General features: G+C 39.6%; 1 protein-coding gene across 2 annotated transcripts in view; it reads right to left on the minus strand.

Moving 5' to 3' along the window:
• ARHGEF9 (Cdc42 guanine nucleotide exchange factor 9) overlaps window positions 1-23,834 on the minus strand; it is a 176,455-nt gene that overhangs the window by 19,909 nt on the left and 132,712 nt on the right. For both annotated transcript variants that reach the window (XM_023763710.1, XM_014465330.2), the window contains one exon: window positions 16,689-16,757. In XM_023763710.1, coding sequence (XP_023619478.1) covers window positions 16,689-16,757 — 69 coding nt within the window. The remainder of the gene's footprint in view (window positions 1-16,688; window positions 16,758-23,834) is intronic.

The raw sequence follows: 23,834 nt of genomic DNA on the forward strand, positions 1-23,834 counted from the left end.
TGCCACCCAAGGAAGAGCCTCTGAGGGAGACACGCTCCAAAGATCCCAGCCCCAAGTAGCTCTCTGTTCCCTCCACAGGACTGAGTTCAGCAGCATGGGGGCCCTGGCTGCCATAAAATCAGGTCAAATGTGTCTCTTATTAGCGGAAGATTAAGCACACAGGGGAAGATAGTAGTGCCTCCCCTCATGATATAGCTACACAGCCCAGCACACATCTGATTCCCAGACGAAAGCCTCCTAAATAAACTCATGCCAAAGGTCTCCACTCTGAGTATCAAATCTTTAGGTGTGGGAGGAGCACTTCTTCCCCTTCCTGGGCAAGAGATTTTGAGGGTGATGCACTCCAAAGGTCCCAGCTCTGTGAAGCACTCAAATCCCCCTGCAAGACTGAACTCAGGCAGGATAGGGCCACAGAATGTGGAAGGGCAGGCTAAGTGATTCAACAGGTTGGGTGGGGCCACTGGCTCTGTGCTGGAGGTGCAGTAGAATGGTCCTGTTTCCAAAGGTATGCAGTTAAATCACTATCTGACTCTTTGCCAAGATTTTCTCCAGAAAATATGTGCCACAAAAGTCCTTGCTGGGAGTAGTGAACAGACAGCTCTGCAGGACTCAAGCATGGCAGAATGGTGTCACCAGTAGCTGGAGGATCAGGCAGTGCTCTTCCCAGAATGGTGCTGTAATAATAGAAGTGTTCACCCCTCGGAAGGTGGTGTCTGAGTCTCTAGAAGACTGTCTTCTCTCCCATTTAGACTGAAGCCCCACTGATTTTCACCACCAGATGCTATGAGGGCTCTTTTTGCTCTGGGTTGAGACCCCATGCTCCTGGGGAGAGGAAATTTGCATCTGAGATAACCCAATGGCTTCTCACCTGCCACACATGTATGCGGGGATCAGTCCTTTTGGCATCTCTGCCCTTATTCCCAGCTTCTAAGTGGCTTATTCTGTAAATCCTTGTTATAATAATTCAGTTAAACTAGCCTCCAGTTGGTTAATTAGGTTGATTGCTCTAAAATTTAGCTGCAAATCTGGTTTGGCCCTGGGAGGAGGTGAATATAGCTTCCACTTACTCTGCAGCCATCTTGGATTCCCTTTCTCTGTTTTTTTTTTTTTTTTCCCCCCTAGGAGTTTTGTGGTATTGGGTCTTACAATTAAGTCTTTAATACATTTTGAGTTAATTTTTGTGAATTGTATAAGAAATGGGCCCAATGCATTTTTTTATGTGAATATCTAATTTTCCCAATACCCTTTACAGAAGAGACTAGTCTTTCCTCCTTCAGTATTTGTGGCATCCTAACACATATTAGTAGACTATAAATGTTCTTTTATAACTGTGAGTTTATTATTTGGTTCCATTGGTGTTGTTTTTTTTATGTCAGTGCCATACTGCATTGATTGCCATAAATTTGTAATATATTTTGAAATTGGGACATTTGATGTCCCCAGTTTTGTTCTTTCTCAGGATTGCTTTAGTTATTTAGGGTCTTCTGTGATTCCTTATGAAATTGAGAATTGTTCTATCTACTTTGAAAAATGTCATGAAATTTGAGATAGGGATTATGTTGAAACTATAGCGGGCTTTGGGTAGTGATGATATTTTCACAATATTAATTCTTATGATCCATGAACATGGAATATCTCTGTATTCATTTGTGTTCCTTAATTTCTTTCATAAACATCAAAAGGTTTCAGTGCACATATCTTTAACCTCCTTGGTTAAATTAATTCCTAATATTTTATTCCATTTTGTGCCATTACAAATGATATTTTCTTCATTTCTCTTTTGGATGTTCATTTTTAGTGAAACATTACTGATTTTTATACATTGATTTTGTATCTTGAAACATTGCTAAATTCCCTTTTTATTCTATTACTAGAGGCCCATTGCAGGAAGACTCCTGCAAGAATAGGGCTTCTTGTGGCCGGAGCGAAGCAAAGAAGGGAGCGAAACCCACTGAGGTGGGCTTTGCTCCCGACTCCGCCACCCCGCTTGCTTCTCTTCAGCTTTGCTCCCTTCTACAGCACTTGGATTCCTTCTACATTGTCTTCAGTCTTTGCTCCCCGCCTGTGTATGCAAATTAACCACCATCTTTGATGGGTTAATTTGCATACTCATCTGACTGGCTGATGGACGTAGCAGAGTGACACTAATTTGCATGTTTCTTTCTTTTTAAATTAAATATTTATTGTTCAGATTATTACAGTTGTTCCTCATTTTTCCCCCCATAGCTCCCCTCCACCCGGTTCCCACCCCACCCTCTGCTCTTACCCCCCCTTACTGTCCTCATCCATAGGTGTATGATTTTTGTCCAGTCTCTTCCCGCACCCCCCAGACCTCTCCCCCCCCCCCCGAGAATAGTCAGTCCATTCCCTTTCTATGCCCCTGATTCTATTATATTCACCAGTTTATTCTGTTCATCAGATTATTTATTCACTTGATTTTTAGATTCACTTGTTGATAGATGTGTATTTGTTGTTCATAATTTGTATCTTTACCTTTTTCTTCTTCTTCCTCTTCTTAAAGGATACCTTTCAGCATTTCATATAATACTGGTTTGGTGGTGATAAACTCCTTTAGCTTTTTCTTATCAGTGAAGCTCTTTATCTGACCTTCACTTCTGAATGATAGCTTTGCTGGATAAAGTAATCTTGGTTGTAGGTTCTTGCTATTCATCACTTGGAATATTTCTTGCCACTCCCTTCTGGCCTGCATAGTTTCTGTTGAGAAATCAGCTGACAGTCATATGGGTACTCCCTTGTAGGTAACTGACTGTTTTTCTCTTGCTGCTTTTAAGATTCTCTCTTTGTCTTTTGCTCTTGGCATTTTAATTATGATGTGTCTTGGTGTGGTCCTCTTTGGATTCCTTTTGTTTGGGGTTCTCTGTGCTTCCTGGACTTGTAAGTCTATTTCTTTCACCAGGTAGGGGAAGTTTTCTGTCATGATTTCTTCAAATAGGTTTTCAATATCTTGCTCTCTCTCTTCTTCTGGCACCCCCATAATTCGGATGTTGGTATGCGTGAAGTTGTCCCAGAGGCTCCTTACACTATCTTCATATTTTTCTATTCTTTTTTCTTTTTGTTTTTCCGGTTGGGTGTTTTTTGCTTCTTCGTATTTCAAATCTTTGACTTGATTATTGCAATCTCTAGTCTGCTGTTGGGACTCTGTATAATATTCTTTATTTCAGTCAGTGTATGCTTAATTTCTAGTTGGTCCTTTTTCATATCCTCGAGGGTCTCACTAAATTTATCGGCGGTTTCTAGAAAATTCTTGAAAAACCTTATAAGTGTGGTTTTAAACTCTATATCCTGTAGTTTGCTTTCCTCCATTTCTGTCATTTGTGATCAGTTTCTTTGTATCCGCATTTTTTATGCTTCCCTGTGTTGATAGAGTGGCTTTCCGTGCTAGGTGTCCTATAGGGCCCAGCGGCTCAGCCTCCCCAATTACCTGAGGTGGACACTCTTGGTACACCCTTTTGTGGGCTTTGTGCACAGTCTTGTTGTAGTTAAGCCTTGGTTGTTGTAGGTATCACTGGGAGGAATCGACCTCCAGGCCAATTGGCTGTGAGAATCAGCTGTTTCTACAGTGAGAGAACTTCTGTGCTGGAGATACCCTTATGGGGCAAGACTTGCTTCAGTGGGGCTTTGGTGCTCACTGAGTCTGACCCCTGAGTGTGTCCCTTATGGATCTGAGGAGTTGTAATGTGGATGGTATCACTCTGACCACTGGGTACACTTGCTCTTGGATCTCTAAGGAGGTGCTAATTTAGCCTCTGTCTGAGGCTACCCAGCAGGACCTATGGAGAGATCTTCAAATTCCTCTTCTTTGTTTGGGGTTTGGAGGTGCCAAGATGAGACCCAGCTGTGAAGCAATGCAAGGTGCTGTGGGGCCTTGGGCCTTCTTTTGGAAGTTCTGGGTCTCTCTGACCCAGCTGAAGTTTGTTAGGTAATTTTCAGATTGCAAAGGGCCAGGCCTTTCATATACAAAAGCCTCTGCGCACAGCTTGTGTGGGGCGGGGTCTCAGGGAGTCTACAGGGCAGAGCAAACAGCTATGGCTGATCCTCAGCCTTGCCCTAAGAGGCCCCGGGTCTCAGTGTCCCCCAGTAGTAGCTGCAAGCACCTCTGAGAGAAAGCCGCCCGCGAGTTCCGACCAATGCCAGACAGTCCAGTTTCTCTCCGTATGAGTCTGGGTCCCCAGAGACTCGCCTGGAACTGGAGTCAGGGCTGTCGGGAGCTTGTGTCTCCCTCCTTGTTGAAAAGACAATCTCATCCTCAGTTGCCAGCCCTTTCCACGCACGCCTCCGTACCTCCTCTGAGTCTCAGTGTGCTTTTCTCTTTCCTTCTAGTTGTAGAATTTCCACTCAGCCAGCCCTCCCGTGGTTCTGGATGATGACTGTTTTGTCTTTTAGTTGTATTTTTGAAGTGGTTGTGTGAGGCAGCAATTTCCGGTGTTTACCTATGCCACCATCTTGGTTTCCCTACTGCATGTTTCTTTTTTATTAATGTAGATTATGATTTTTTGATAAGAATTCTTAGGGTTCTTTCTATAGAAAATCATGTTATTTTCAAACAGAGGCAATTTTACTTCTGTCTTTCTGACTTTTATTTCTTTTTCTTGCCTGATTGCTCTGGCTAGGACATCCCACACTATGTTGAATAGAAGTGGTGAGAGTTGGCACCCTTGTCATATTCCTGGTCTTAGAGGAAGATCTTGAACCATTCATCATTTGGTATAATGTTATTAGCAGTGGACTTGTTTTGTAAGTCATAGATTATGTTGAGGTATGTTACTTATATATTCAATTTATGGAGAAATTTTATCACAAAAAATGCTTTTTATGCATCTATTGAGATGATCATTTAATTTTTACTTTTCATTCTGTGAATGTGGTATATCATATTTGTTGATTTTCATATGTTGAACCATCTTTCCATCCTAGAGATGAATCCCACCTGATGATGGTGCATAATCCTTTTACTGTGCTTTTGTTTTTGGCTTGCTAGTATTCTGTTGAGAATTTATGCATCTATATTTATCAGGGATATTGGGATGCATTGTTTTGTACTGTCTTTATTTTATTTGAATGGATGTCTATTCAAGTCCTTTGCCCAATTTTCAATAGGATTATTTGTGGGTTTTGTTTTTTTAAAAGGTTTTTGCTTCTGAGTAGTATGAGTTCCTTATATATTTGGGATATCAATCCTTTATCATATATGTAATTTGTAAATATTATTTCCCATTCCATAGGCTGCCTTTTCATTTTGTTGGTTTTTAATTTTATGTAGTTCCACTTGTTTATTTTTTGCTTTTGTTGCTTGTGCTTTATCTTTCATATCCAAAAATGCATTGCCAACACCCATATCAAGAAGCTTTTTTCCTATGTTTTCTTATAGAAATTTTATGGTTTCATATGTTATATTTGTCTTTAATACATTTTGAGTTAATGTTTGTGAGTAGTGTAAGATAGGGTTCTATTTTAATTCTGCCATGTGGATATCCAATTTTCCCAGAACCATTTTGAAGAGACTGTTCTTAGTTGACGATTCTTGGCTCCCTTATCAAATATTTAGTTGACTCTATATGCATGTGTTTATCTCTGGGCTCCGGATTCCTTTCCATTAGTCTATGTAACTGTATTTTTCCCAGTACAATACCAATGATTACTATAGCACTGTAATATAATTTGAAGTCAGGAAGTGTAATGGTTCAGGCTTTGTTCCTTCTCAGGATTACTTTTCCTATTCAAAGTCTTTTATGGTTCCATATGAATTTCAGGATTGTTTATTCCTTTTTCTGTTAAAAATGGCATTGGAAACTTGGTAGGAAATGTATAAAGTCTATAGATGGCTTTGGGTTGTACAAACATTTTAACAATATTAATTCTTCCAATCCAGGAACACAGGATATCTTCCATTTTTGTGTCTTCTTCGATTTTTTTTTAACAAATGTCTTAGACTTTTCAGTGTATAATCTTTCACCTCCATCATTAGATATATTCCTAAGTATTTTTTCTTATTTTTGATACTACTGTAAATGATTTTTTTCCAGATAATTCATTGTTGGAATATAAAATGCTACTGAGTTTTGTATGTTGCTACCGAAACCTTACCACATTCATTAATTAGCTTTATTAGTTTTTTGGTGGTGCTGCTAGGATTTTCTATATATAAAATCTTATCATAGGCAAAAAGAGTTTACTTCCTCCTTTGTGATTCAGATGCTTTTTACTTCCTTTTCTTGGCTGATTCCTCTGACTATAATCCAATACTGTGTTGAAGAGAAGTAGTGAGCATGAGCACCATTTTGTTGCTCCTGGTCTTAGAAAAATAGCTTTCAAACTTTTATCATTGACTATGATGTTAGCTGTGGGCTTGTCATATATGGTCTTCATTAGGTCAATGTGTGTTCCTTCTATAACTAGTTTGTTGAGAGTTTTTAACATAAAAATATATTGAATTTTCCAAATGCTTTTGCTCCTCTTGAGATAATTACATGATTTTTATCTTTCTTTCTATTAATGTAGTATATCATATTTATTATTTGCATAGATTGAAACCATTTTTGCATCCTGGGAATAAATGCCATATGATGATGGTGTATGGTCCTTTTGAATTTTGTTTGCTATTATTTTGTTGATAATTTTGCATCTATATTTATCAGGGATATTGGCCTGTACTGTATTGTAATGTCTTTAAGTGGCTCTGGTGTCAGGGTAATGCTGGCCTTGTAAAATTAATTTTGGAGTGTTCCCTCCTCTTCAAGTCTTTGAAAGAGTTTGAAAAGGACTGATGTTAATTCTTCTTTAAATGTTTCATAGAATTTACCCAGTGACACTGTCTGATCCCAGGCTTTTCTTGGTTGGAAGGCTTTTTTTTTATTTGTTACTGATTCAATGTTATTACTCATTATTGGTGTGTTCAACATCCTTTTTTATGTTCATTAAATTTATTGGGCTGACATTGGTTAATAAGATAATATAGGTTTCAAGTGTACATTTCCATGATTCATTGTGTACCCACCAGCCAAAATCAAATCATCTTCTGTCACCATATATTTGACCCCCTTTACCCTTACTACCCCCACACTTCCCTTTCTTCTGGTAATGACCATACTGTTGTCACTGTCTATGAGCTTTTTTTGTTCATTTGTTTTTCTTGTTCATCTGTTGCTTTCACAAAAAGTGGTATTCTTTTCATTTTTGTGAACCTACTGTAGGTACTTGCTTAGTGGTTATAATGAGGCTATCATAAAAAAAATCTCATAGTTGCAATAGTCTATTTTAAGCTGATAAAACAACTTTGACCATATACAAAAATTTTACCCCTTTACTTCACTCTACATTTTATGTTTTTGATGTCACAGTTTACATCTTTTAATGAGTGAAATCATGGTTCTTAACTTTTTCTGTCTGACATATTTCACTTTGCATGATATACTCAAGGTCTTTATTTCCCTGATTCAGTTTTGATACATTGCATATTTCCTGAAATTTATCCATTTATTCTACATTATCCAATTTGTCACTGTATAGTTGTCATAGTATTCTCTTATAATTATTTTTATTTCTGTGGTATCATTTGTACTATCTTCTGTTTAATTTCTGATTTTATCTGAATCTTCTCTTTCTTTCTTAATCTACCTAAAGTTTTGTCAGTTGTCTTTTTTTCAAAAAGCCATCTCTTAATTGCATCAGTATTTTCTATTGTTAAGTCCCTATCTCATTTTTTTTCTTCTCTGATCCTTATTTCATGACTTTTTTTCCTGCTAAATTTGGGCTTATGTTTTTCCTTGTTTCTCTTTTTCCCTTAGGTGAAAAGTCTGGTTGTTTATTTGAAATATTTCTGTTTTTCAGTGTAGGCATTTATGCCTATAAACATCCCTCCTAAAACTGTTTTTCTTATATTCCTTACCTCTTGGTATATTGTGTTTCCATTTTCATTCATTTTGTATTTTTGTATTTCTTCTTTGACCCATTAGCTATTCATTCATGTGTTGTTTAATTTCCACATCTTTGTGAATTTTCCAGCTTTTCTCCTGTTACTGATTTTTAGTCTCATATCACTTTGGTCGGAAAAGATATTCGATATGATTTCAGTCTTCTTAAATTTGCTGAATTGTTTTATGATGTAACATATGCTGTCCTGGAGAATGTTGCATTTATGCTTGAGAGAAACAGGAAATCTTCTGCTGTTGGATGGAATGTTCTTTAGGTTCATGTAGTCTAAATATATTATTAGTACAATATTCTCAATCATTTTTGTCTTTTTGTCTCAGTAATCTATCAATTGCTGAAGTGGGGTATTAAAATACCCTACTATTATTATATCATTGTCTGCTTCTTCCTACAGATGTTAGTATTTGCTTAATATTTTTAGGTGCTCCAATCTTGAGCACATATACATTTGCAACTGTTATGTCCTCTTGAGGAATTACACTTTCATCATCATATAATGACCTATGTCTCTTGTGACAGTTTTTGACTTATTGCCTATTTCTCTGATATAAGTATAACTACCCTTGCTCTCTTTTGGTTTACAATTGCATGGAATATCTTCTTCTATATCTTCACTTTAAGTCTATGTGTGTTTTCAAAGGAGAACTGATTCCTTTGTAGGCAGTATACAGTTGTCTGGTTTTATATTTTTATCCATTCAGCCACTCTATGTGTATTGATAGGAGAATTTTACCCATTTACATTTAAAGTAATTATTAATAGGTAAGGCATTATTATTTCCATGTAAATTACTTTTTGTCTGTCTTATAGTTCCTTGGTTCATTTCTTCTTCTTTTGCTACTTTCCTATATGAATTGATAATTTTCCATAGTGGTATTCTTTTCTTTTTTGTGAACCTACTGTAGGTACTTGCTTAGTGGTTATAATGAGGCTATCATAAAAAAATCTCATAGTTGCAATAGTCTATTTTAAGCTGATAAATCAACTTTGACCATATCCAAAAATTCTACTCCTTTACTTCACTCTACATTTTATGTTTTTGATGTCACAGTTTACATCTTTTTATTGATATCTATTAACACATAGTTTTACCTACAGTTATGTTAATCCTTTTGTCTCTTATCCTATACTAGTGGCCTGGTGCACGAAATTCGTGCACGGGGAGGAGGGGTCCCCTTAGCCCGACATACACCCTCTGTCACATTTTGGGATCCCGGCCGCTCCTGGGCCTACAGGCTCGGGGTGGACTGGCTCCCGAGGATGCCTGTCCCAGAGACACAGGCCTTTTGGCACCAGCGCGTGTGCAAGCAGCAGCGCATGTGCAAGCAGCCGTGGAGTGAGAACCGCTACCGGCGCCTGTGCGCGTGTACCCGTGCGAGCCGTCCTGACCCTGGCAACACAGGGGAAGTACCTGCCCTGCCCCCGGCTGCCTGGTGCCTGTGTATGCAAATTAACCCGCCATCTTTGTTGGGTCAATTTGCATATTCACTCCTCATTGGCTGGTGGGCGTGGCTTGTGGCATCGCAGAGGGACAGTTAATTTGCATGTTTCTCTTTTATTAATGTAGACTAGTGGCCCAGTGCATGAAATTTGTGCACGGGGAGTGCCCTCAGCTCAGCCTGCACCTTCTCATAATCTGGGACCGCTGGCTCCTAACTGCTCACCTGCCTGCCTGCCTGATCACCCCTAATTGCTGCCCTCTGTCAGCCTGGTTGTCCCTAACTGTCCCCCCTGTTGGCCTTGTCACCCCTTACTGCCATCCCTGCTGGCCTGGTCACTCCCAACTTCCCCCCTCTGATGACCTGGTTGCCCCTAACTGCCCCCCCTGCCAGCCTGGTCACCACTTACTGCCACTCCTGCTGGCCTAGTCGTCCCCAAATGCCCCCCTCTGCCAGCCTGGTTGCCCCTAACTGTCCCCCGCCGGCCTGGTCGCCCCTTACTGCCCCCCCTGCCAGCCTGGTCACCTTCAACTGACCCCCCAGCTGGCCTGGTAACCCCATGCAGCCTGCTGTTCAGTCGTTTGGTCGTCCCTCACTAACTCCCCTGCCCGCCTTGTTGCCTCATGCAGCCTGCTGTTTGGTTGTTACTGTGACGGTGTCCCAGACAATTTTCATATTCCTCTATTATTAGTATATAAGTCTCATATGCTAAGTGCCTGGTCTTCTGGTCATCCATTCAACCAATCAAAGCAGAATGTGCTAATGATATGCTAAGGCCACTCAACCGCTCTCCATGATGTGCACTGACCACAAGGGCGCAGACAGTTGGCTGGTTGACCAGTCGCTATGTTGTACATTGACCACCAGGGGCAGATGCTCCAACCGGTAAGTTAGCTTGCTGCTGGGGTCCAGCCCATCAGAACTGAGCAAAACCGGGCCAGACATGCCCTGGAGCCCTCCCACTTCCCTTCCCGGCTGGCCAACTTCCTGTATCCCTCCCCGGCCCCGATTATGCATTGGGTGGGGTCCCTCAGCCTGGCCTGCGCCCTCTCGCAATCTGGGCTGAGGGACGCCCCCCTGAATGCATGGATTTTGTGCACCAGGCCTCTATTCATTTATAATAGATTTAAGCACACCACCGTATTAGATTAGTCTTAGACTATATACTTAACTTTTACTTGTGTGTGTGTATTCATATGTTTTCATGTTACTAATTAGTGACCTTTTATTTCAGCTTGAAGAATTCTTTTCAGCATTTCTTATAAGACAAGTCTAGTGGTGATGGACTGTGAGCTTGTTTGTTTGTTTGTTTGTTTTATGTTGTTCTGGGACAGTCTATTTTATTTCTGAAGGACGAATTTTCTTGGTATAGTATTCTTAGTTGGAAGTTTTTTCTTTTAGCACTTTGAATATATAATCCCCAGTCTTTCCTTGCTGCTAGGTTTCTGCAGAGAAATCTGATAATAGCCTTATGTGGGTTCCCTTGTATGCAAGGATTTTTTTCCTCTTGCTAATTTTAACCTTCTCCCTTTGTATTTGATTTTTGACAGCTTTATTATAATGTGTCTTGGAGGAGATCATTTTGGGTTGACATTGTTTGGAAACCAATATGCCTCATGAACCTACTCAGAATTGGGAAGATCTCATCCATTATTCTTTAAGTACACTTTCTGCCCATTTCCCTTCATCTCTTCTACTTAAGGGACATCAATATTTTATAGATTGTTTCCCTTAATTTTATCCCACAATTTGCACAGGCTTATTTCACTCTTTATCATTCTTTTGTTTGTTTGGTTGGTTCTACTATGATTGCAAATGACCTGCTTTGACTTCACAGATTCTTTCTTCTGCGTGATCAACTCTGTTGTTGATATTCTCTATTTAAATTTTCATTTCATTCATTGTATTCTTCAGCTCTATAATTTGTTTTTTTTAAATTTTTTATTCTCTGCTAAAATATATTGTTTTGCTCATGAATTGTTTCCTTGAATGTATTGAATTGGCTCTCTGTGTTTTCTCAAATCTCACTGAGCTTCCTTAAAACAACTATTTTGAATTCTTTATTAAGTAAATTGCAGATCTCCATGTTTTGGGGGCTCCATATCTTTGGAGGTCAGTTTCTAGAAAATATTGTGTTTCTCTAGAGGTGAAATATTTCCTTGATTTTCACATTCCTTGCAGTCTGGCATTACTGTCTTTACATTTAAAGAAGTAGTCATGCATTGTTTGGTGTGGCTCAGTTGATTGGGCATTGTCCCGTGCACCAAAAGGTTGCCAGGCTGATTCCCAGTGAGAGCACATGCCAGGATAGTGGGTTTGATCCCACTAAAAGGCAGACAGGAGGCAGCTGATCAATGTTTCACCCTTACATCAATGTTTATTTCTTTTTCCCTCTCCCTTCCTCTCTCTCTAAAAATAAAATCAATAAAAATATTGTTTAAATAAGGAAGAAGAAGTAATGACCTCCCTTAGTCTTTATTGACTGGATTCTTCTATGCATCCAATAATGGATTTTATTTTTCTCCAGCAGTGATCTGGAGCTTCTCTGATAGACTCCTAGACTCAAAAAAAAAGTCACTCTCATCTTTGGGTCTTTGACAAAATCAGTGTTCTTTAGGGGGAGAACAGAAGCAAACTATTCTGCCATTTTTTTAAGGTAAATATTTTTATTTCATTTTTTTTGTTATATTTCTTTTTTTTATTCTTTTTAAAAAAATATTATAATAAGTATTACAAAGGGTATTACATATGTGTCCTTCCCCCACCCCCTGCCCTTGACAATCCCCTAATGGCATTCTCTGTCCGATTTCAAAGGTGGTGTCAGAAATATGAGGGTACGGGATGCCAATAAACAATATGGACATATTAGGGAGGGAATATTGGGAGTGCTCATTTGAAATTTTTAATTAAATTTTTTTTATTTTGAGATCATTATAAATTTGTATGTAGTTGTAGAGAAAATACAGAGGTATGCTTTGTACCCTTTATTCAGTTTCTCTAATAATAACATTTTGCAGAACTATTCTACATAATAAAAGCCTAATATGCTAAGTGTCCAGTCATCCGGTCATCCGTTCAACCAATCAAAGTGTAATATGCTAATGATATGCTAAGGCCACTCAACCACTCGCTATGGCATGCACTGACTACCAGGGGGCAGACGATCTGACCAGTAGGTTAGCTTGCTGCTGGGGTCCAGCAGATCAGAACTGAGTTAGATGGGCCAGACAGACCTTGGAGCCCTCCCGCAGTCCCTCCCCAGCTGGCCAACCTCCCGCATCCTTCCCTGGCTCTGATCGTTCACTGGTGAAGTCCCTCAGCCAGGCCTGCACCCTCTCACAATCCAGGACTCTTTGGGGGGATGTCAGAGAGCTGGTTTCAGCCCTATCCTGCAGGCCAGGCCGAGGGACCTCACTGGTGCACATGTGCACCAGGCCTCTAGTAGTTCAATAATACAGCCAAGATATTACCATTTTTATAGAACATGGTCAAGAGATAGAACATTTCTATCATCACAAGGATCACTCTTGCTACTCTTTTGTAACCACATTCATTTCTCTCCTGACCCCACCCCTTTATTATTCCCTGGCAACCACTAATCTATTCCCCATTTATAAATTACATTAAAACATTGTATAAATGGAGTCATACAATATGCAACCCTTAGAAATTGGCTTTTCTCACTTACTAGTAGTATAATTCCTTTGAGATTCACCTAAGTTGTAACATGTACTTGTATCTGGCTCCTTTTTACTGATGAGTAATATTTCATGGTATGAATGTACCATAGCTTGCTTAATTTTCACCCAATGAAGGACATCTGAATTGTTTTCAGCTTGGGCTATTATGAACAAAGCTTCTATGAACATTTGATTTATGTGGAAATAAGTCTTGAATTCTCTGGAATAAATGCTCAAGAGTGTAATTGCTGGCTCATATGGTAATTGTATGTTTCATGTTTTAAAGTGCCAAACTATTTTCCAGAGTGGCTGTACCATTATATATTCTCACCAGCAAGGTATAAATGGCTCAATTTTTCTGCATCTTTGCCAGCATTTGATGGTGTTACTATTTTTATTTCTGCATTTCTAATAGATATGTAGTAATATCTCATTATGGTTTTAATTCACATTTCTCCAATAATTAATGATATTGAACATAGTTTAATTTTTAAATGGTATCAATATATCCTCTTCAGTGAAATATGTTTATATATTGCCTATTTTCTAATTGGAATAGGTGGTTTTTTAATGTTGAGTTTTGAGAGTTCTTTATATATTCTAGATACTAGTGTTTCATCAGATATGTAGTTTGCAGATATTTTTTTCTAGCCTGTAACTTGTTTTTTCACATGGTCTGTCACAGAGAAAATTTTTCTATTTTGACGAAGGTATTTTATCAATTTTTTAGTTTGTAATTCAAGATTTTGGTGTCAAGTCTAAGAACTTCTCTGTATAGCCCTAGATACGCAGAGAAGATTTTCTCCTATCAATCCTAAAATTTTGTAGTTTTAAATTTAAGTGCATTATCAATTTTGAGTTAATTTTTATAGGATGCAAGTTTAGTTTGAAGCTCTCCTTTTAATTTTTGCCCTATGGAATTTCAATTGTTTCAGCACCATTTATTGAAAGGCTATCCTTCCTCCAGTGAATTGCTTTAGCACTTCTGTCAAAATTCAGTGATGTAAATTTGTGTAGGTCTATTTCTGTGTTCTCTATTATGTTCAACTGAGCTAATATCTCTATTTCTATGCCAACACTACACTGTTATGGTTACTATAGCTATATAAATTAGTGTTGAAATCAGGAGAGACTGATTACTCTAACTTTTTTCTTACTTTTCAAGATTATTTTAGTTATTATACTGTACTCATTTGATTCTCAACTGGTCCCAAAACCTCTGAAGATCAGGGCTATACTCAGGGCCCTAGGGAGTTCTATAATGATAGACTGAAATAGTCTGATGGATCAGGAAGTAGCATACAACTCTTAAGAAGTTAAAACCAGGGCAGTATGAAAGACAAATGTAAAATGAAAAGGCCTTCCTTAGAGCTAGGCTGTCCTCCAGAACAGTTGACTGAGTTGATAAAGTCCCATGGCATTACAGATGGGGTTGCAAAGGGAAACTAGAATAATTACCTATCCAATTACATTACATTAGAGAAATTTTAACAACAATTCTTTCACATCACTTTCAGGAAGGGTTTATTGGAATGGTAAGGAAGCTAGATTTAATTGGTATCTATAAGGACTCCTTTGCTCTTCCCATGTATATTATGTAACTAATATTACTAAGTTTGACAACTACTTCCACATGTATAGTACCTTTGAGTCACAAAATATATGAGTCACCACAGCCCTGGACTAGAAGAGTCTTGAAGACTAGAAGTAGAAATAAGAAAAGTGATTTGTAGGAATTCTGGGACATTTGAAACTAGATACGTTTCTTTGAAGTCTTTAAGATTGCTATTACAGGTAGAAAGCTGTTCAGGTGAACCAGTGTTTAAATATTGGGACACAAGAGAGGACCTGAAGGGTATAGGTTGAGACTAGACAGGTGGGTAAGAAAACTAACACAAAAGCTTGGTATGACTGAGCAGGACTGTTTTCTGGTTGCTTGATTTGTGGATTTTCCTAAGCTTTAAGGATTATCAGTCACAAAACCAGCCAGTTTCAGATAAGCTTTAGGGAACCTGGGCTAAGGTAATGGGGTACCATCCCATCACAAATGTCAGTATGGTGAGGACAATGAAGGAAATCAGAGTGAGAGAAGCTCAGGAACTAAGAGCCTACAGGAGACAGATGCAGGCTACTAGGACAGTAGCCCCTTTGTAACCTGAGGACTCTCCACCTGCCTAGGGCTCTTTTCTGTTCATATCTCCATCTAAAGAAGGGGCATATTCCCTCACAGGATTCTCCTATTCATACAGGTCATATCTTTACTTACAGTAACTCCAGATTGCTTTCTAATATTATACCTCACTTTTCATCCCCAAGAGGTTAGGAGTGGTTGCCTTTAATTCTTTATCTAAAGAGAATCACATTTGCATGATGAGGGAAAGAGGGTCTCCCAAGGAAAAAAAGCAATAAGCCTTTAAAGGGACTGTCATGTCTAGATAGAGGGGCTCCAACTAGGTACACTGCTTAATTGGAAATCAGATATACACAGGTACTCAGCTTACTCAATGAAAAACAGTGTCATTAACAGTAATTAGGAGTGCTTTATGTGACTGCTGGAATTTTAGGCAACTTGAATCTGATCATTTTCTACGGTGACTCATTCTGAGCAATAGTCCACTGAGAAAGCAGAAGGAGTGACCTGGGGAAACTGAGGTCTAAGATTGCCTACCCCTTGGGACAATAACAGTGGTTATCAGTAACAGAAACATTTGTTGGTAACTGAGGTAAGACGAAAAAAGTCAGCTGTTCTTCCTCAAAATGGAAAATCATCAGACCCCTTAGGTGGAGAAGAGAGAGAAGGGGACTTATAGTCAAGCTGACTTATGTTCAGAGTCACTTAACCCAGAAGATCCTGTTTCCTCATCTACAAAACAGGGCTAACAATGCCTACCTTGTTAGGGGTGCCATAAAGATGAAATGAAAGAAATTATGTAAAATGACTGGGATTGAATAGGCTCTCAAATAAACAGAGGGTAGTTCCTTTCCTTTGTTTAACTAAGCATTTTAATTTTGTCTAGTTCATAAAAATGAGAAAATAGGGCTTCATTTCATATTCAAATTTATTTTCAATGTATTTTTCTTTTGTAAATTCTGTATAGTTCAGAGAATGAGACAATGAATATCTGAATCTTCTAGATTCAGTTTGAAGTTCTTCATTCTGATTTGGGATTCTTGATTTACCAAATATCTCCAAAACAATGAAAGAAAATTCTGCACATTTCCCTTACACTTATAAATAAATCCTACACATTTTCTATTGCCCAGCCATCTCTAAATTGTTAGTAAAGTTTAGTTTCTTGCTCTCCCTCGTTTATTTAAGTAAAAATAAACATAAAAAGAGGCTCTATTTTTTTCCTGTACTCGATGAGCTATCTCTGGACATAAGTACCTTATACTATTCATTCCTCAGACTTAAGCCTTTAAGAACATTTTCTATGTACAGGGACACATAGGAATCCAGAAACTTTCCACCCCCCTCAAGTGAACTTCTACATGGAAAAAAGCCTAGGAATATGAAAACACATAGCCTATGGCTTTCCATTCTCACAAAAAGAGTGAATGGTGGGGTGGGTGTGGGATAGGGTGGGGTAGGAGGAGTGTTGGTAAAACGCAGCTTTACCTTTTTGTTTAGAGACTTTTCTCACAGTCATTGCAGCCTGCCTCTTCTGATTTTCAGAAATTTCAAAGCCTAGAAAAAGAAAAACACATTATTTTGTTAAAGAAACATTGACCTTTCTTAAATGTAAAAATTAGTATGTTCCTGGAAGAGTAATTTTGGCAAGACATATAAAAAGTCTTTATTTTAAAATTTTACTTATTGATTTGAGAGAGAGAGGAAGAAAGAGAGATACAGAAAGAGAAACACTGATTTCTTTTTCCACTTATTTATGCATTCATTGGTTGATTCTTATATGTGCCTTGACTGAGGATCGAACCAGCAACCCTGGCATATTGGGACAACACTCTGACCAACTGAGCTCCCCGACCAGGGTCTCAAAAGTCCACAAGGTATCACCATAGGAGTCTGATTTCACTTTTTTGCATGTTTATATCAAGTTATTCCAGCACCATTTTTAAAGAAACTATCCTTTCCTAACTTTGTAGTCTTGGCACATTTGTTGAAGATATGTTGACTTATATGTGTACATTTATTTCTGGGATTTCTATCCTAGTTCCTTGGTTTATATGTCTGTCTTTATGGCAGTACCATACTGGTTTTTTAAAAAATATTTTTATTGATTTTTCGAGGGAGAGGAAGAGAAAGGGAGAAAGAGGAACATGGATGTGAGAGCAGAACATCAATCATCTTCATCCTGCACCTTCTGCCCTCCCCACAGGGGAATGAGCCTATAACCCCTGAATGTGCCCTGACTGGGAATCAATCTTTTGTTGCATAGGACGATGCCCAAACAACTGAGCCACACCAGCCAGGGCAGCACCATACTATTTTGATTACTGTAGCTTTGGCATATATTTTGAATCAGGAAGTGTGATGCCTTCAGCTCTGTTCTCTCTTAGCTATTACGGGTCTTTTTGGTTTCTACATGAATTTTAGGAGTTTTTTCTATTTCTCAAAAAATATTATTGGACCTAGAGGATGTTATGCTAAGTCAGACAGAGAAAGACAATTACCATATGATTTTACTTATATGTGAAATCTAAAGAGCAAAATAAACAAACAAATAAAATAGAAACAGACTAATATAGAGAACAGACTGATGGTTGCCAGAGGGAAGGGGGTTTGGGGGCTGGGTGTAAAGCTGAAGGAATTAAAAAGTACAAATTGGTAGTCACAAAATAGTCATGGGGTTGTAAAGTACAACATAGGGAATATAGTCAATAATACTGTAATAACTATGTACAGTCCCATATGGGTACTTGAAATATTGGGGGGATCACTTTGTAAGTTATATAAATGTCTAACCACTATGCTATACACCTGAAACTAATTTTATATATATATATAAAAGCCTAAGCAATCAGATGACCTGCCAGTAGTTATGACATGCACTGACCACCAGGGGGCAGATGCTCAATGCAGGAGCTGCCCCATGGTGGTCAGTGCATTCCCACAGCGGGAGCGCTGCTCAGCTAACAGACGGGTGCCAGACACCAGGCTTGGGCTTCACAGCTGGCTGGCGAGCACAGCTGTGGCTGCAGGAGCCTTTCCCACAGACACTCCCCCTGTGCACCCCTCTCCCATCTAGACTGGGACAGGGATTGGGACTGGCATCTGGATTAACTGGGCATGAGCCTGTGGCTGCTTCTCTAGTGCCATGCAAGGTGCAAGGAGCGAGGCTGCCATGACGAGCATAATACCCATAATACCTAGGACAGGCGCGCAAAAGACCACAGAGGAGTGGTAGTGAGCCTACTGAGCAGCAGCGGTGGCAGGCGCAGCAAGGCAGGGATGAGCTGGAGCAGGGCAGCGCTGGGGCTCCTCCCAGGCCACCTGCTGCTTTGTGCACTACTTCCTGTTGTGCTGGATCGACAGGCTGGAGCCCAATGAGCTGGCGGGTAGGGCTGGGCTGCAGCAGCACAAAGGTCCACTGATTCCTGCAGGCCAGGCCGAGGGACCCCACCAGTGCACGAATCCATGCACCAGTCCTCTAATATAAAATAATATTGAACTTAAACTGTAATTGAAAAATTTAAAAAAGTCATTGGCGTTTTAATAGGTTCACATTGAATCTATAGATAGCTTTGAGAAGAACAGACATTTTAACAACATGAAGTCTTCCAATATGTGAACACAGAAAGGTCTTTCTATTTATTTTTGTCTTTAATTTCTTTCAGCAATATTTTGTAGTTTTAAGTGTAGAAATCTTTCACCTCCTTGGTTAAGTTTATTCCATGCATTCATTTTTATGTGATTGTAAGGAGATGGTTTACTAATTTTCTTTTCAGGTAGTTTGTTGTTAGTGTATATGAACACAACTGAATTTTGTATGTTGATTTTATATCCTACACATTTAATAACTTCATTTATTAGTTGTAAGAGCTTTTTGTGGAGTTTTTAGGATTTTCTATATGTAAAATTACATCATATGCAGACAGAAATAATTTTACTTCTTCCTTTCTGATTTGGATGCCTTTTATTTTCATGCCTAATTGCTCTTGATAAAACTGCCACTACTATGCTGAATAGAAGTGGTAAAAGTGGGCATCCTTGTCTTGTTCCTAATCTTAGAGAAAAGGCTTTCAGTTTCCCCACTTTGAGTACGATGTTAGCTATGGGCCTTTCATACATGGCCTTTATTATGTTGAGGTAATAAAGGCCATGTATTCTACACTTAGTTTGTTGAGAATTTTATATCATGCAAGAGTGATGATTTTTCTCTATCCAAAACAATTTAATGATTCAATGTGATCCTATCAAAACTCCAATGGCATTTTTATCGAAATAGAAAGACCACATGTGGAATCAGAAAAGACCCATAATATCTGAAACAAAATTGAGAGAGAAGAACAAATCTGGAGGCATCATACTTCTTAGTTCAAAATATATTCAAAGCTACAGTAATTACAGACAGACATGTAAACAAATAAGATAGGATAGATAGTCCAGAAATAAACTCATATATATATGCAGTCAATATATCTTTGACAAAGTTGCCAACAATATAAAATAGGGAAAGGATCCTTTTCTCAAAAAACGGTGCTCAAAAAACTCGATGGATATCCACATGCAAAAGAATGAAACTCATCTCCTACCTTCCACCATACATGAAAATCAATTCAAAGTGGACTGAAGACTTAAATGTATAACCTAAAACTGGAAAAGTCCTAGAAGAAAACAGGGAAAAAGCTTGGCATTGGTCTTGGCCATGGTTTCTTGAAAATTACACCAAAAACATAGGCAACAAAGCAAAGCAGACAAGTAGGACTACATCAAACTAAAATACTTCTGCATAGCAAAGAAACAACAGAATGAATAGGCAACCTATGGAATGGAAGAAAATATATTTGCAAACTATATACCTGATAATGGGTTAATTTCCACATATAAGGCACTTCTATGTGGAACACTCAATCGCAAAAACAAAAACAAAAAAATCCCACAAATAACTAGATTTTAAAAATGGGCACAGGACTTATATAGACATGTCTTCAAAGAAGACATACAAATGGCCAACAAGTATATGAAAAGATTCTCAACATTTCTAATCTTTAGGAAATTCAAGTCTAAACCATAAGAAATCACCTCACTCCTGTTTGGATAGCTATTATCAAAGAAACAAAAGATAAGTATTGGCAAGGATGTGGAGATACTGGAACCATAGTACACTGTTCAGAATTAAAACGCTTCAGCCACTATGGAGAACAGTAAGGAGGTTCTTCATAAAATTAAAAATAGAACTATCATATGATTAGCAACCCCACTTCTAGATATATATCCAAAATAACTACAATCGGGATCTTGAAGAGATATCTGCACTCTCATGTTGATTGCAGCACTATTCCCAATAGCCAAGATATAGAAACAAACTAAACATCCATTAATAGATAAATGGATTAAGAAACATGGTATATACATACAGTGTAATACTACTCAGCTCTAAAAAGGAAGAAAATTCTGCCATATGTGACAATATAGATAAATCTGTAGGATATTATGGTAAGTGAAATATGGCAGTCACAGAAGGACTAATATGGCATGATTTTTCATATTAGGTATATAAATTAAATATGAGGTCAAACTTATAAATGCACAGAATAAAATGGTGATTCCAAGAGGCTGGCTATAGGGGAAATGAGGAGTTGATGTTGAATATGTATAAAGTTCCCTTTATATAAGATATGAATAAGTTTCAGAGATTTGCTATACAACACTGGTTGTGGAGCTTCTGTTACTATATCATGCACTTAAAAATTTTTAAGAACATAGAGTTCATAGTAGTTGTTATAACCACCTAAAAAAAAAAAAAAAGCAGTGCTGAGGTCTCCCCACTCTGAGAGATAAGAAATTCTGCCTCACAACTTTAGTCCATGTACTTGGAGTTCAATCCTTCTCCTGAAATTCCTGTCTATAGATGAGAGCTTTGGCCTATGTCCATGAGTTCAAGCCTGCCCATGATCTGTCATTCCTGACAGCCTGCCCTACAATTTTGGAGTTGCTCAGCCAGGATTCACAATCACATAAGGAAATTCCTTATAAAAATATCTTAATAATCTCCTATTGGTTATGCTTCTCTGATTGAACCCTGATATAAAGAGTTATAGTAAGAATTTATATTCTTCACCTGTAGAGTTATTTATGATTAATTAAGTTTTATAAAAGCAAGTTACAGAGTAATATGTATAATTTTTTGTAAATAAAAATTTAAAAGTCAGATGTGTATAGATGTTTATATGAGCAGTAGAGGCCCAGTGCATGAAATTCGTGCATGGGGGGGTGTCCCTCAGCCCAGCCTGCACCCTCTCCAATCTGGGACTCCTCGGTGGGATTGGGCCTAAACAGGCAGTCGGACATCCCTCTCACAATCTGGGACTGCTGACTCCCAACTGCTCGCCTGCCTGCCTGCCTGCCTGATTGCCCCTAACCACTTCTGCCTGCCAGCCTGATCACCCCCTAACCACTCCCCTACCAGCCTGATTGACACCTAACTGCTCCCCTGCAGGCCTGATTGCCCCTAACTGCCCTCCCCTGCTGGCCTGGTCCCCCCTAACTGTCCTCCCCTGCAGGCCTGGTCCCCCCCAACTGCCCTCCCCTGCAGGCCTGGTTGGTCCCAACTGCCCTCCCCTGCAGGCCCGGTCAGCCCTAACTGCCGTCCCCTGACAGCCTGGTTGTCCCTAACTGCTCTCCCCTGCTGGCCTGGTTACCCCCAACTTCCCTCCCCTGCAGGCCTGGGTCCCTCCCAACTGCCCTCCCCTGCTGGCCATCTTGTGGCGGCCATCTTGTGTCCACATGGGGGCATCCATCTTGTGTGTTGGAGTGATGGTCAATTTGCATATTACCTCTTTATCATATAGGGTTGGATAAGTATGAAAAGATGTACACTAAATTAATAATGATTATCTCACACAGCATAGGAGTGATAGAGAAGAAAAAAATTATAGACTTCCTTTATTACATATCTATAAGTGTTTAAATGGTTATTATGTCTATGTATGTATTTGATAATTAAAAAATAAAAATAATAAACATAAAAATTATGGTAAATCCATATGATAACCATAAGAATAATGATTAAATATTAAATGATTTAAGGAAATAATAATGATATAATTTTAAGTAAAAAATAATGGTGTATGATTATATCTACCATCAGGGAGAGGTGGAAAGTAGGGAGTGATAGAAAAAAACTATTGAGCCATGCTAATTTTTAAATTTATCATAGAAAAATAGAAAAATATATTAAAATGTTTATAAAAGTTAGCTCTGTATGTTCATGTCTGGTTTTTAGTTTCTTTTTTAAAATTAATTATTTTATTATTATTATTTGGTCTACAAATGAAAGTCTACAATTAAAGTAATCTACACTAATAAAAGAGAAACATGGTAATTGGCGTACGACCACTACCCTTCCCATTGGATAATCAGCATATCCTTATGCAAATTAACTGTCAGCCAAGATGGCGGCCAGCAGCCATGCACTGAAGCGAGCAGGGAGGCTTGCTTGCTTCAGTGACTGTGGACTCCAACGTTCCCCGGCTCACTTGCCGGCCTCTCAGCTGCAAGTCTAAGCAACTATATACTATGTTGCAAATAAGAAGCTAAACAAAACCCCAGAAACCAGCCGGACTGAAAGCCAGCCAGACCACAACATTGTATCGATGTTTTCAGCAGCCGAGGCCTCAGAGCTAAAGCTGGCCCAGAATAAAAAAAAAAAAAAAAGAAAAGAAAACAAGGAGCGGTTGGGAGCTTCAGTCACCTGCTTCCGGAAAACAGCCCTCAGCCCCTCACCCAGACTGGCCAGGCACCCCAGTGGGGACCCCCACCCTGATTCAGGACACCCTTCAGGGCAAACCAGCCAGCCCCTACCCATGCACCAGGCCTCTATTCTATATAGTAAAAGGGTAATATGCCTCCTGGCACCGGGATCAGCGTGACAGGGGGCAGCGCCCAAACCCCCTGATCGCCCTGCGGCTCTGTGTGTGACAGGGGGTGGGGCCACAACCTCCCTATCCGCCCTGCTCTGTTCGTGACAAGGGAAGGCTCCCCAACCCCCTGATCAGCCCTGCTCTGTGCCTGATAGGGGGGAGCTCCCCAATCCCCTGATTGCCCTGCAGCTCTGTGTTTGACAGGGTGCAGCGCACCAACCCCCTGATCGGCCCTGCTCTGTGTGTGACAGGGTGTGGCGCCCCAACCCCCGCCCCCCCACAGGCCCTGCTCTGTGTGTGACAGGGTAGAGCCATAACCTCTCCATTGGCCCTGCCCCGAGTGTGACAGTGGCGGTGCCCCAACCCCCTGATTGCCCTGCTCTGTGGGTGATAGAGGTTGGCGCCCCAACCCCCCTCCACAGCCTTGCTCTGTGTGTGACAGGGTAGAGCCATAACCTCCCCATTGCCCTGCCCTGAGTGTGACAGGGTGGCAGCGCCTCACTCTTCTGATCTCGCTCTTGCTCTGTGTGTGACAGGGGGCAGTGCTCTAACCTCTCCTATTGGGCTCTGCTTCTGTGCATGACAGTGGGGAGCTCCTCAATCTCTCTGATCGACCTCTGCCTCTGTGTGTGACCAGGGTACGGAGCTCTCATCCTCTCCTGGATGGGTCCCTGCTTCTGTGAGTGACAGGGGGCAGGCGCCTCAACCCCTCTTCCACCGG

This window comes from Myotis lucifugus, unplaced genomic scaffold (genome assembly GCF_000147115.1).
Source record: "Myotis lucifugus unplaced genomic scaffold, Myoluc2.0 scaffold_4, whole genome shotgun sequence".
Lineage (NCBI taxonomy): Eukaryota > Metazoa > Chordata > Mammalia > Chiroptera > Vespertilionidae > Myotis > Myotis lucifugus.